This window comes from Leptinotarsa decemlineata, unplaced genomic scaffold (assembly GCF_025532065.1).
Source record: "Leptinotarsa decemlineata unplaced genomic scaffold, Ldec_3_MD MMD2_tig00000008_RagTag_RagTag, whole genome shotgun sequence".
Taxonomy (NCBI): domain Eukaryota; kingdom Metazoa; phylum Arthropoda; class Insecta; order Coleoptera; family Chrysomelidae; genus Leptinotarsa; species Leptinotarsa decemlineata.
Genome location: NW_027412537.1, coordinates 9,386,771 through 9,401,395, shown reverse-complemented (window position 1 = coordinate 9,401,395; position 14,625 = coordinate 9,386,771). Strand labels below are relative to the sequence as shown.

Sequence of the window (14,625 nt, the reverse complement as noted above, 5' to 3'; positions counted from 1 at the left end):
TGAGAGTACTAGTTTATCCCCTACAAATTCTCTTTAATCTTATCTTGAGAACGTCAGTTTGTCCTGAACTTTGGAAAACTGCCAAGGTTTATCCAATACATAAAGCTCAAGATCGAAATGAAATCAATAACTATAGACCTATTTCAATCCTAAACAACTTTGCCAAGCTTCTAGAAGCAATTCTGTATAGTCGTATCTATCAATCCTCTCGACATATATCTGATTACCAACATGGTTTTGTGAACTCTAGATCCACCATCAGTAATTTAGCTGTTTTTGATCAATATTTATGTGAATCGTTAGACCGTAGAGGGCAAGTAGATGTGGTGTACACGGACTTCTCAAAAGCATTCAATAGGGTCAGCCATAAGTTACTAATTTGTAAACTTTCTTGCATAAGTTTCAATGAAATTTATTGTCAACTTTTGGAATCATACCTTGGCGGACGTAATCAATACGTATATTATCGCGGCTTTTCTTCAGATGTGTATCTTTAGCCACCAGCGGAGTTCCGTAAGGATCCAATATTGGTCCCTTATTGTTTTTACTATTTATAAATGATCTGTGCAACTCAATAACTTGCAATAAATTAATGTTTGCTGATGATTTGAAACTGTATACATCTATAAATGAACAATTTAGATGATTGTAACAATATGCAAAAGGAGATTGATCTTTTACAAAATTGGTGTCTCAAGAATCGCCTCCATTTGAATATATCTAAATGTAAAATTGTTACATTCAGTAGAAAACTTAATACACTAGACTGGAAAGAGCTGAGAATCTAGGAATCTATTTTGATAATCAACCAACTTTCAATTACCATATTATAAATTCAGGTTACCGCGCATACGGTTGTATAATAAGGAACTGCAAAAATTTTCATAATATGCTAACCTTGACCTCTCTGTCTGGTGAGGCCAAAACAAGAATATGGGTCCATTATATGGAATCCCATATACCATCAATACACATCAGCAATTGACAGAGTCCAAAAGAGGTTTTTAAAATTTCTCATTTTTAGAATGACCGGAACTTATCCTCCAAGAAACTGTGATTACCCTGATCTGCTATACAGATTTGACTTTGTAGCCTTGGAAAAAAAGAAAAAATACGACATCTGTTTTATTTCTATATAAGCTATTGAATGGCAAATTGGATTGTCCTGTACTATTATCAGAAATTGATATCTTTGTTCCAAGAATATCTTCTAGGCACATCAATACTTTTTTATGCAAAAGGACACAAACTAACTTAATGTTGAAATCACCAATCAATCTGATGTGTCGTAATGTGAACAAGCTCTCTACTAACATCGATATTTTTTGCTGCAGTATTTGTGAAATTAAACACAAATCTCGTGCGTACCTATAAGTCATTTATGTTTTTTACATCAAATAGTATTTATCTTGTATCAAATAGTATTAATCCTTCAAGTATGTTAGTTTTGCTCTGTAAATGGGAAACTGTTGGGCAATAAATGCTATTATTATTATCATTATCTTGTGGTGAGATCCCTACGAATTCAATTTGGTGCTCATTGTTTTTATTATACTTTCCTCCAATCGTATAAAACTGGAAGTTCATATTTGCTTCTCAATTTAAAGGGTAAATTTATAAAAATAATGTATTGTCCAGAAGCGACATTTTTATTTCTTACGAAAATCATGAAATTCAAAATACATAAAAATTACAAAGCAAAAGTACACTGAACTAAATATCATCGAATACCTCATTTGTTCATGCCCAGGCTTCACTGCGGAGCTGGTTGTGGAGGGTAGTTGTATGCATATTGTCCTTGAGGTGGAGGTGGACCCGGAGGGCCTTGGTTCGGAGGTGGTCTATATTGATACGCTTGACCTTGTTGTGGATACTGTGGCTGAGGGGGATAAGAATTAGGCTGTGGGGGGTATACGTAGCCACCCGGAGGTCCCCCTGGACCTGGCGGATACCCTTGATTCGGAGGGGAGTTGTAACTTGCATTTGGATTCGATGGCTGGGAGTTTGGAGGATAAGGGGGTTGATAAGCCTGCGAAGTCACTGGAGCGGGCGCATTAGGTGCAGATGTTACAGCAGGACTGAAGCTATTAGTTGGAGTGTTTGAGAATGGTGGAGGTTGAGGGTTGTTGGTCGAATAATTCTGAGGAGCCCCACTGGATTGGTTTGGATAGGACGGCTGAGCAGGCTGGGATTGCTGTGGTGGATAATTTTGCTGGGAAGGAGGATAGTTTTGAGGAGGGGCACTGTTGGCATAAGGAGCGCCGTTTGGAGGGTATTGGGTTGGTGGATTTTGAGAGGAGCCTCCTGGGGGTTGGTAAGGTCCTGGGGCTGTGTTGGGCTGAGTGGGAGTCCCATTGGAAGATGACGTAACATAACCTGAAACAATTGAATAAAAATTATACAGGGTGTTCCATCTCAGACAAGCCAACCCCGTATATTTCTTATTCCATAGCGAGTGGAAAATTTTTCCGAAACACGTCGAATGATTTTTTGTTTGGGGGACATCTTTTGGCGTATAAATAGGCTTGAACGAGCAACCCCCTAATAGGGCGTATGAAAAACGTAAATTTGATGAACCGTTTCCGCCAAAAATCTATTTTACAGCTCGAATGAGCTGGTAATTTAACTGGCGAACGTTATCTTGAAATGCTGGAAAATGCGATTGATTCGTTAATAACTGAACAATTAGAAAACGATCCTCTACTACTTGAACAACAATTGCATTTCCAACAGGACGGAGCTCCTCCGCACTACGCCGCACCAGTTCGCCAATACCTCAATTTGCAATACCCCGGTCGTTGGATTGGAAGAAGAGGTCCTATGGAGTGGCCTGCCCGACCTCCCGACCTGAACCCTCTGTACTCCTTCTTGTAGGGACATCTCAAGTCCAAGATTTTTGTGACACCCTGAAAATTTGGACGAACTAGGCCAAAGAATTGTGAATGAGTGTCGTCAAATAACTCCAATTATGCTGAACCATGTCAGAGACGGTTTTCAGTCAAGATTGTATTATTGTATGGAAGTCAATGGAGGACAATTTGAACATTTGATTTAAACAATTCAATTTTTTCAAGAATGTGATTTTTTGAAGATTGTTCAAGTTTGTAAAAAGGGCTTGATAAAAATGGGCTTGTACATGTAAAAATAACCAAGTTATTCAAGGTGGCTCATTCGAGCTGCAAAATTGATTTTTGGCGAAAACGGTTAATCAAATTTACGTTTTTCATACGCCGTTGTAAAGAGGCTTCCATGACCTTTCAAATAAAGTATCACTCAACCCCTCTCCCCTATTCAAGTTTGAGGGGTTGGAGAGCCCCCTATTAGGGGGTTGCTCGTTCAAGCCTAAAATCTATTTCAAAAGATGTCCTCCAAACAAAATCATTCGACGTGTTTTGGGAAATTTTTCCACTCACGGGATAAGAAATATACGGGGTGGCTCGTCTGAAATGAAATACCCTGTATAAAATCTTAATTGAAATAGAAAAACTGTTGGTTTTGAGGAAAAACATCTACTCATATAAGTTAATACCTACAGTGATGTATAGATATATAAGGACTGACCTTATCAATTGAACATTTTATTAAAACAACAATAAAAATAAAATAAAAACAACAATAAAAATTAATTGGCGCTCCGGGACGATTTCATTGATTCCAGTGGCGCTGTTGCTTTTTCAGCTGCAGGAAAACCCGGAAAAACCTGCAGCACCACATCATCTGAAGATCTTGATCTAACAATATCCTCTCTCTCATAAAACAAAATGTAGAGTGTCTCCAGAGGCTCCAATAGATTCAATGCATCGCCAGAACAGTTCGTGACACGACTATCGTCAAACTTAAACCAGTCCGTTTCTTCTTTGACCAAGGCGTAATAATGACCAAATTCAACGCCAGAACCACAGTGAACAATAACCATCAATTATTTCAGTTCATTGTATTCGTTTGAAAATGTCCTCATAGGACGAAACTGCAGTAACGTTAGTTTATTTATTTATTCATTAATGGGTAACAACCAATTAAGTTTAGGAGATTTCACAAAAAATTATATGGATACAACAAATAATTACATATAACTTACTTGCTAAAAGTAAAACTAATTTATTAATAAAAAATAACAGTGAGAAAATTAATTTACTGAATTAAAATATTAATTAAATAAATGAATGATTAAGATATGAAAAATTCACTAATGGAGGATGTTTATGTTTATATTTATTACCATTTATAATTTATTTCTGAGTGAGCGTAATGCAAACTTAAATTTTGTTTCGTTCAATGAAAAGAAGTCCAGATCGACTTTATTACCACCAATAGCAACTCTAGACAGGGGAGAATGTTTACTGTAATTACAACGATGAACATCTATTGCAAATGTTTCTGTATTCCTTGTACTTCTAGAAGTTATAAATACAAGTGGTATAAAAACATAGGAAGTTTTATTTCTCAATTTTTATGTTATTTTTTCTTTATTCAGTTAGTGTTCTCACCTGATTCCTCATCATTCGAATTCATTCGCTGTCTCTTTTCCGTTTTCTCTACTAAATTTAATGGACCTTCATCTGGCTGACTGCCGCCTTCTATTTGAGAATCTTCCAACTGAGCGGGTATTTCGTACGGGGTGCTGGGAATGTCAGCTATCATGAGAAGCCCCTCTGGCTGACTGCCGCCTTCTATTTGAGAAATTTCTGTTCTGTTTCTCTCATATATAACAATTTTTGGTCCTTCAAAGTGAACAGGTATATTGCTCGGAGAGCTGGAAATTTCATCTATCATGAGAAGCTCCTCTGACTGACTGTCACCGTCTACCGTTCTGATTTTCTTATTTACAATCATTTTTGGTTTTTCTAACTGAGCGGATACTCTGTTTGGGGAGCCGGGAATATCAGCTCTCATGAGATTATCATCCCCTATGTCTTGCAGTACCCGCCCTGTGTTTGATGTTTCTGCAGACGGATTCTCATAGCATCTTGAATAGCTCTCGCTGGGCCCTTCTTTGTAATTAAATTTCATAACCTGCATGCATTTGTCACAGAAATATAAAAGTTGCCTTGTTTTCAATGCCATACACTTAATTTCTGTGACTGTCATTCGTGAACAATTTCTGCACAGCAATACTCTGCAAGAATCACAACTACACCCAAAAGTATAACTATCTTTCTTATCAAGTTTGTTGGAACATATTATTCCACATTTGTGACATATATTCGCCATTTTATAAACTGAATGTTTATTATGAATATAAATATCTACATCTCAGAATAAGTTTATAACAACAACTGTTTTCAAGCAGGTTAAAAAACAGAGATAACACAAAAAAGTAGAGTAGTTTTTTGTTCTACCTTTTTGTCAATTCTACAGATCAATTTATACTTTTTAAAACTCATTCTTAAATGAACCACAAAATGAACCGATTTTTTCAACAGATGAATAAGATAACATAAATCACTTTCAGATGTTGAAGCAGAATCACAAAAAATGATTCTCATACAGTCCAATGTGAAGAAAATACTATGGAGAACATGAATAGACACTAAATGGAAAATTTTATTTATATACAAAGTGTTTTCTCTGCGAGGTACTATTACTTTTGAAATACAAATAAAATGTTGAATAGGAAAGATAGATAGATAGATTATCTTTATTAGTTCTTTGGTACAAAGACCCTTGCGGGTGTAGAACTTGTTAATGTAAAAAGGAGTATGATAAAAATTACAGAAAAAATAAAAAATAAACATAAAAAAATATATAACATGAATATATATATATATATATATATATATATATATATATATATATATATAATAAAATCCAATGCAGTTGGTGCTGATAATATCAGCATCAAAATGTTATTGCTTTGTTGTCCTTGTATCATTCCTCATGTCACACATATATTCAATATATGCATCCAACAATCAGTATATCCCTCATTATGGAAAAAATCTCAAATTATCCCGTTACCAAAAACCGCAAATCCCCAGAGTATCAATGACCTTCGCCCAATTAGCATCCTCTGTGCAATCTCAAAAACGCTGGAAAAAATCATGAACTCTCAAATGCGCGATTATCTTGATACATTTAATATACTGCCTCCTACTCAGTCAGGTTTTCGAGCTGAACATAGCTGTAAACTGCACTGTTGAAAGTTATGGACGATATTCATGCTTCGGTTGATAGTAATAATTTGTGTTTACTTGTTTTGTTAGACTATTCAAAAGCTTTCGACACGATTAGCCATCAGCTTTTATTAGTTTTGTTGAAATATCTCAGATTTTCACCCAACTCAGTTGAACTCATGAAAAACTATCTAAGTGATCGTTCTCAGTGTGTTATATTGAACAAAATCAAATCAGATTTTCTTGCTACTCGGAATGGTGTTCCGCAGGGGTCCATCCTAGGGCCACTTTTGTTTGTAATATATACCTCCCAATTCCCTCATTGCCTTCGTTACACAAACATACATAGTTACGCTGATGATACGCAGATATACATGCATTTCGAGGAATCTTCTGTAGATGATAGTTGCCGAAAAATCAATATAGATTTGAAAAGTCTGACTGAACTTTCGGAAAAATACTGTCTTTCTGTGAATGTCAACAAATCGTTTGTCATGCTTTTTGGGAGGTCAGCAACTAGAAAAAAGTGCTTGAATAATATAAGCATCACTGTCGATAACGTGTCGTTACCAATAAAAGGCGAAGATGACAATATAAAAAACCTTGGTTTGCTGATAAATCCGTCGCTAAGATTTTCATCGCATGTTTCACTGATTTTGAAAAGAGGGTATTGTAACCTCAAAACAATCTATCGTAACCGTGAAATACTGAATCGCCAATCTAAACAAATTCTTTGCGATGCACTTGTTTTATCCCATGCGAACTATGCTGATGTGGTGTATGGTCCTTATCTGTTACAAACCGATAAGAGAAGACTGCAAGTATTACAGAATTCATGCGTCAGGTTGATCACTGGTTCGCGAAGACGGGATCATGTGACACATCACTTACCAAAATTGGGTTGGTTGAATATGGAAAATCGGCGTATCTTACATGCATGTACATTATTTCACAAAATAATAAATCACATGAAGCCTGCTTATCTTTACAACAAACTCAGGTTTCGGACCGACGTTCATAATCTTAATTTGAGATTCAAGAACTTGCTCACGCCCCCTCACCACAAAACTTCCCATTATCGTGGATCGTTTTCTTATTACATAACCTGGCTCTTCAACAAAGTACCTAACGAACTAAAGAATTCAAATTGTATTATATTCAAGAAAAAAATTAAACATCTTTTGCTTATGAATGAAATTCCTAGCATGCTGAATTTCAAGTGCTAGTATATACTTTCTTTTTTTTTCTTTTAAATTATAGTATTATACATATGTTCAATGTGTCTTGCATACCGTTTTATGAAGTATATTTTCAATCGTGTTGTCTGGTGTTATGTTTGCTTGTGTGCACTTGTGTTTATGTTTACATAGGTGCACACGTTTTTTGATTGGATGGAAGAGCAAGGTCTGCTCATGTTGCGATTTCTCCGTAGCATGGTCAGAAATTGAATCCTGCCATTTGATAGGAGGTTATATTTTTGTTTATATATATATATATTTTTTTTCTTTGTATTTGTTCCTGTCAATAAAAGCAATTATTATTATTATTATTATTATTATTATTATTATTATTATATATATATATATATATATATATATATATATATATATATATATATATATATATATATAAACGCCTTACATACTACAAGACATTTCAGTCAAACATATAGTACAATAATAACATTGTAAAAGTATACAAACAGTCAGACGAAGAATATAAACAGGTAGACAATTCAAAGTCTATCAGCGAAATATTCTTATACCGAATAATAAGCCTTTGATAAAAGCATGATTTTTAGTTCCTTTTTCATTTTTCTAACAGGCAAGTTTTTGATGGAATCAGGTATTTTGTTATAAATATTATTCACAGAAAAAGGAACATTTTTCTGTACAAAAGAAAAACGTGTCATTGAGTTGAGAAGACTGTTTTTATTGCGGGTATTATGAGAGTGATTCCTATCAAAAATTTCAAATAATGACATGTTTTCTTTAACAAAAATAACACATTCATACACATACATACTTGTAAGAGTAAGAATTCTCTTTTCAGTTAATATTTCCCTGCAATTCTCTGTTCCAAGTAGATTGAAAATTTTTCTTAAACATTGTTTTTGTAGAATGAATATTCGCTGAGTGTCTACAGACATTCCCCAAAGGATGATACCATATCTAATGCGACTTTCAACGTATCCATAGTATGCCAGTAGTGCTGCATTTTGAGAAATATTTTGTGATATGACTTTCAAAGCAAAACAGTATCTCGATAAAGTTGTTGCAATATTATTTATATGACTCTTCCAGTTCAATTTTGAGTCAGTTGTTAAGCCCAGATGAGACAATTGAGAAGATTCCAATGTTGTTAATCCATTACTGAGATTACAAACACTACTAGTACCATTTCGTGTAAACGTTATGGCATGCGTGGCATACCATAATCTGAAATTGGTATTCAATTTCAGATTATGGGCTGAAAAGTAGTCTTCTAGCAGGTTCAAGGAGGAAACGATATTGGTTTTTTCAGAAGAAGCATCATCTGAACTAAAAATCACAGAGCAATCATCAGCATATTGCGCCATAAATTCATTCACAGCGTCTGATACGTTATTAGTATATAATATATAGAGTAAAGGACCCAAGATTGACCCTTGGAGTACCCCTCTGATTATTTTCTCTTTAATTGATGTTATTAGTTCGCCGTTTATTTGATCCCTTTGAATCACGCACTGCCTTCTATTTTCCAGATATGATTTTATTAATTTGAGAGGCGAACCTCGTATACCATAATTTGACTACTTAACTCAATAAGAACTAATTGTACGAATAATGATAAATACAAATTGAGATTTCTTATGTTTTTAGCACTTTTATTTGTAACTAACGTTAGTGCAGTTTCGTCCTATATGGACATTCAAACGAATACAATAAACTGAAATACTTAACAATTTACACTCTTATATACCTATACTACCACAGCAGGTAATGACACATGACACTATGTATACCTACTTCTTTTTCATATATTCTTATTACCATGGTGATATATAAAAAAAAAACAAGTATTGTAAAATTTGAATTGAAGGGGTTATATTTTTAGGAGTGATTAATTTTTTTGGGAAAAAATATTGTAAAATTGTTAACAAGTAAAGTTATTAGTTAGGAATTCATCCTCTAGTTTCTTTATAAGTTCATTACAATATGGCGCAGTCGGAAAACGAAATACTTCAGATCAATTATAATGAAAGCAGTGGAGATAAGGGAGACATGGAAGCCAAAATAGTTATTGGAAAAGAAGAACTCGACCATATGATGTCAAAATGGCTGTCATTGGTGACAGACAATTCCAAAATTATTGAAATCAACCCATTCAACATTAAAGATGATAACCCCAGATGATAAAACAATATGAATTCATGGCCGTGCCAACAAATAGACTACAGACGATCAGAAAATACATCATTTGAGATTCAACTTATCCGGTATTTCTCTTCGTTGGTATGAACAAAAATTCAATGAATCCCGATCATTTTCTTGGGAGGAATGGAAAAATTCTTTCATGGTGACGTTTGATGAAGATAACATAACGAAATGGGATAAAGCTCTGAATTATAAACTCCTTCAAGAAACAATTCTTGAATATTTTTATGAAAAACAACGGTTGTTATACTCAGCAGACAATTCTCTCTCCGAAAATTCAGTTATTTCTCTATTGATATTAGGGCTTCCCTACTACATAAGGAAACAAATATGCCATAAAGACATAAAATCAATAAAAATAGAAAATTAAAACCACCTGAAATGAAAGAAGGAGACAGCATTCTAGTAAGGTGCCAGAAAATTGGAAAAGAGTATATAATGAAAGGTTCTTTCAAGATAACAAGAGTCCATTTCATCGATGGGATAGTAGCATTCGTAAATTTCGACAATGATGGACGACAAGAGTCAGCTCATATTTCTAATATAAGGAAGTTTCATCACAAGAGTGATGACTTTGAAGAGGGGAAGCTTTGTAGTATATGAACACTATGTATACCTACTTCTTTTTATATATTCTCATTACCATGGTGATATAAAAAAACAAGTATTGTAAAATTGTTAACAAGTAAAGTTATTAGTTAGGAATTCATCCTCTAGTTTCTTCATAAGTTCATTACAAGTTTATTACCTGAATTTTGTTTACTGGTGACATTGTGGGTACGCTAATCTGAAAACTGGCAAGTAAACAAGATCAATTCGGTCATTTAGTTACATCCGCAATGCTTATGTTTATGAATTTCCAAGGATTCCAAATAATTCCTTCATAGTGCAAAATTTCCGTATCATTTAGATTCGGGAAATTCGTTAGTTCATTTCTTTAAATTCGTTTACTGCCTGTCTTCAAGCATAGCCCACTGACTAATAAAGTTTTTTTCCTTATTCAGAGGAATCGGGCAAATTTCGGATATGCAGTTGGTAAGTACTTCGTCCACTAGATGGAGTGACATTTTTGATGTTCGCTCCAACTTAAGACGAGGAATTAAATACTCTGAGAGAATTTCTATTTTCAATTATGGAATATCATTGACTTTAGGTCGATGATGGTCTTCTTGCACTAACGAGTGGCTAAGGAGCCCGAAACCAGTGTGCAAGTGTGCCCATTCCAAAATTGAAGGTCGACTCTTTCAGTTGTATTGCCAATTGCATATGCAGGAAATTTTCTGTGAAGATTCCCGCACCGACGCCTGTCAGATATTATCCAACGCCGTTCGTGGTATTAGCCAGTGGAGTAGTTGTTTTCTGATAGGCATCAATCCATTCAACCTACTGTGTAGGTATATCCGAGACGGGCTTGAACATTTAAAGTTCATTTGTTTACTGCCTGTCGTCAAGCATAGCCCACTGACTAATAAGGAAATTTTATTTTTGAAAAATTTAGTGACAAAATGGTCTATTTCTCATACCTGGTTGTTGGTAAGCATTATGACCACCACTGGCTGCTGGTGGTTGTCCGTAAGTCCCTTGAGGTGCATTAGATGCATATGGTGGTTGACTTGGGGGAGGGTACTGACCCCCTTGAGGATATCCAGGTGCTTGAGGCTGATAGTGACCAGGGTACTGTCCTTGGGAGTAACCTCTCTGAGGATACTGATGAGGACCAGGAAGGCCAGGTCTCTGCGGAACTTGCTGCTGTCTGAAAATCAGTTATTGGTCAAATCAACAAAAGATTTTACTTGAAAGTCCTCATAAACAGCTCCGATTTCTGTTAATATAATAACGAGGTTGTACCTTTTAAAGTGTGATTCATAGCATGGAATATCTATGTGTGATTATTATATTTGAAGTAACAATGGAACTGAAGCATGAGAGAAATCTTAGATATATAAGTTATACTCCGATTAATACATTTTTGGACGAATACATGCCTCTAAATACATCTTGAGAGAAATTGTCAGGAATTGTCAAATGAAAAATAGGTCTACAAGTCAAGCAGAAAGTGATTCACATTATTTAACTGCAAAATTAGATAATGATTTCCATATTGTAACAGAGGATAATTGTGTTATTGTTGGTTTTAATATTCGATAATGAAGATATGTTGTTTCAAACCACTCAAAAATAATGACTCTCAACAAGTTTATTTGACTAAAACCATGTTGATGAAATATTCCTACATTACAATGAACCTTCTCTTCTTCATTCATGCATTATCTGAATGCCCTTGACGATGAGAGGAAAAAATAGTTCAATTAAAATTTGTAATAACTTTTCAAAAAGTTATGTGCATCAGCTGAAACTTTCATGGTTGCAGAACCAAATGAAGAACTACACAGCAAAATAACCAGAAGAATAGGGTTAACAAAAAGATAACTATTTGAAATCAATCAAAATGACTCAACTTACAGCCCTGTTTTCTAGAAGTAAGCTATTGTACAGAGTAAAAGCTATAGCCTAACAATTTTTTGACACCATGTTTGAATAATCTTAGACATGAAATTATTTCAAGATCGTTGGGAAGATTACTAAACATGAGAAATCCCATGCTGTTTCTGAGGACTTCCGAAGAATGATCGTTTTACATTATCTTTGATGCCAATATATGATTAGTCACATAAAAGCAGTTTCTACCTGTATGGTCCTCCAGGACCTGGAGGTTGTTGCTGATGATTGAAATTATTCATATTATGCTGTTGGTCTGTTGTTGGTGGTGTGTGATTAGGCTGGGGAGGTCCACCCCCTGGACCTGGAGGTTGAATCATCTTAAAAAAAAATTTTTTGAATTAGGGGTAATCCGATTAATACTGTAAAATAAATGAATGGCATGATATTCAAAAAAGTTACAAAATATTCAGAGTGACCACAAGATCATTGTCATAGCACCATTCAATTGTTTCTGAGATTAAAAAAATTGATATTTGGAGTAAAGTTGAAGTTAATTGAGGCTGACATTTTCAATAATGAAAAAGTTTAATATTTCTTAGGTTTGAGAAATGGACAAAAGTGAAGAATTTCAGAACCTTATATATTTTTCTAGATCATGCGCTAAAACAAAAACTTCAATAATTTAAACTTTTCACGGATGCACATATATTTCAGTAATATTTACTTCGGGTTATTTCAAAATATTTTTCTATTCTCCAAGTTGATAGCTGCGGATAAATTAATTTTAGAAAAATGGCTCTTACGCAGCCATTTTTAATAGAAATGATCCCTTGTATTATATCATTGAGAAGCGAATTTACTTTCCTAAAGATTGACTGAATACTCAGTATTTTTTCCATGTCCAAGTATTGATAATTTTCTCCATTTCCCATCTCAAGAATCTTTCTTGAACATGATAAATTACAAGAGTATGGTTATTATCAGTACAGCTATATTCAAGAACTCATTAATCATAGTTTTCTTTCAAAACACTTTTTATTGCCTTTTTGTAAAATTTAACTAGGTTTTAGTTCCTTCCATTGGTTTGGGATCAAGTTGTAATATTCAATAGTCATATATCTAAAAGAGCCAAGATTCTTGGCGAAAGTACAGTGCTGTAACAGATTTATATCTGAGATCTATAATATATTATATTCAATAGATATACTAGTGGCACCTTTAAAAACAAACCAACTAATGAGCATTCATTCATACTTACAGGTAAGAGAGAGTTTACATTTTGTGCAGAGTCAGCTACTGTAGCCAGAAAAACCAAATTTCTGTGAAGGGTTGTCTGTAGCTGCATAACTTCTTGGGATTTACCTTTGCTTTGATAGTCCTGTATAGTTTGAATAAGACTCCCGTTTTCGTCCAATAGCCTCTGAATTTGTTTAGGATCTGGAGGTGGCCTAGGGCCACGTTGAGGAGCAAATGCAGCAGACATTGTACTTCCTAGTATGCACTACTAAACCACCAGAGTGAAACACTCTAATGTTATTTCATCACAGCTAACGATACAGTGACTGCAAACTATGAATGAAAATGCACAAATTTTTTCATCAGGTGATTGGATAATCAATTTTCACCAAGGAAAAAATGGAAAATACAAGCAAGCAGCTTCAACAACTCTAGAAGAAAAAATGCACTATCGTACAAAAAATTGACTTATTCTATTAGTTGAAAACCAGTTTCTCAATATAACTACTAAGAGTAGCTTTTCAAGTTTTCAATAAATTCAACTATAATTCAGCCAGCCATACGCCGATCCATCAAATTGTCACTTGTCAGTGTCATGTACCATTTGTCATTAATGTCACAGAATAAACAATTCTTGGTAAATGTCAAGTATCAAGTATTTTTATCCCCATCAATAAAATAAGTTTCAATCTCAAAATCCATCTCTATATAAATATATTAATATCGAAATAGTTGACCTCAAATTGATAAGAAATAATAAAAGAGTGATTAGTTTATAGAACAATTATTCAGGACGATATTTTTCATATGAAGCATTGGTACAATTTTGGAACGCTACACCCTCCGATTTTAAGAAACGAGAGGCGTTTTGCTACACGGTAACTTCATCAACTAATGCGCGTCTCAAATAAAATTTATTGTGAAAAATCTGTTATTATCATCATTGATAGTGTTATTTATTTTCATTAAGTAAAGGGTCAGTGTATTCATAATTTAAAATTTATTTTCAAAATTGGAGGGTGCAACCTATCCAAAATTTCACTTCAAAAACTATCAACCTACATCATTCTTAATGAAGAAATAATAGTAAAGAGATTCAATATTCAGTATCCCATTCATACAGCTGCCGAGTAAACCTTAAAAGCCACTGTTTGACAATGTCAAGTTGGCACTTTAATTTTTGATGTTGTTTACATTTGGGGATAATTTAATGATATTATATGAAACAATTTTTCATATTGTCTTCCATAAATTGAAGTTCTGAACAAAATACGCGCGACAAATTTTTATTCTGACACCATCTATCAACATGTGTATAAAGTTGGGACAATCGCATTTCTCGCCTCGAGGTAAAACCATAGATAAAATACTATATATACATACTGATAAAGCACCTGCACATTGTCTATTATAGACAA

General features: G+C 34.2%; 1 protein-coding gene across 2 annotated transcripts; it reads right to left on the bottom strand.

Moving 5' to 3' along the window:
* Positions 1-1,628: 1,628 nt before the first annotated feature.
* Positions 1,629-13,792, bottom strand: LOC111504141 (uncharacterized). Of its 2 annotated transcripts, XM_023158636.2 has the most exons (4): positions 13,230-13,792; positions 12,218-12,348; positions 11,053-11,282; positions 1,629-2,376 (listed from the first exon to the last, which is right to left on the bottom strand). In XM_023158636.2, the coding sequence occupies exons 1-4, from the start codon at positions 13,452-13,454 to the stop codon at positions 1,754-1,756; spliced, it is 1,209 nt and encodes a 402-aa protein (XP_023014404.1). In that variant the 5' UTR covers positions 13,455-13,792; the 3' UTR covers positions 1,629-1,753. The 2 variants fall into 2 exon arrangements, with proteins under 2 accessions (XP_023014404.1, XP_023014403.2); XM_023158635.2 differs by lacking the exons at positions 11,053-11,282; positions 12,218-12,348; positions 13,230-13,792 and adding an exon at positions 4,488-5,288.
* Between the last annotated feature and the right edge of the window lie 833 nt (positions 13,793-14,625).

Bases quoted from the DNA above. Each gene is read 5' to 3' on its own strand.
- LOC111504141 (XM_023158635.2), bottom strand. From the start codon at position 5,211: ATGGCGAATATATGTCACAAATGTGGAATAATATGTTCCAACAAACTT. The intron at 2,377-4,487 runs GTGAGAACACTA...CAATTGTTTCAG, and splicing joins TTCGAATGATGAGGAATCAG to GTTATGTTACGTCATCTTCC.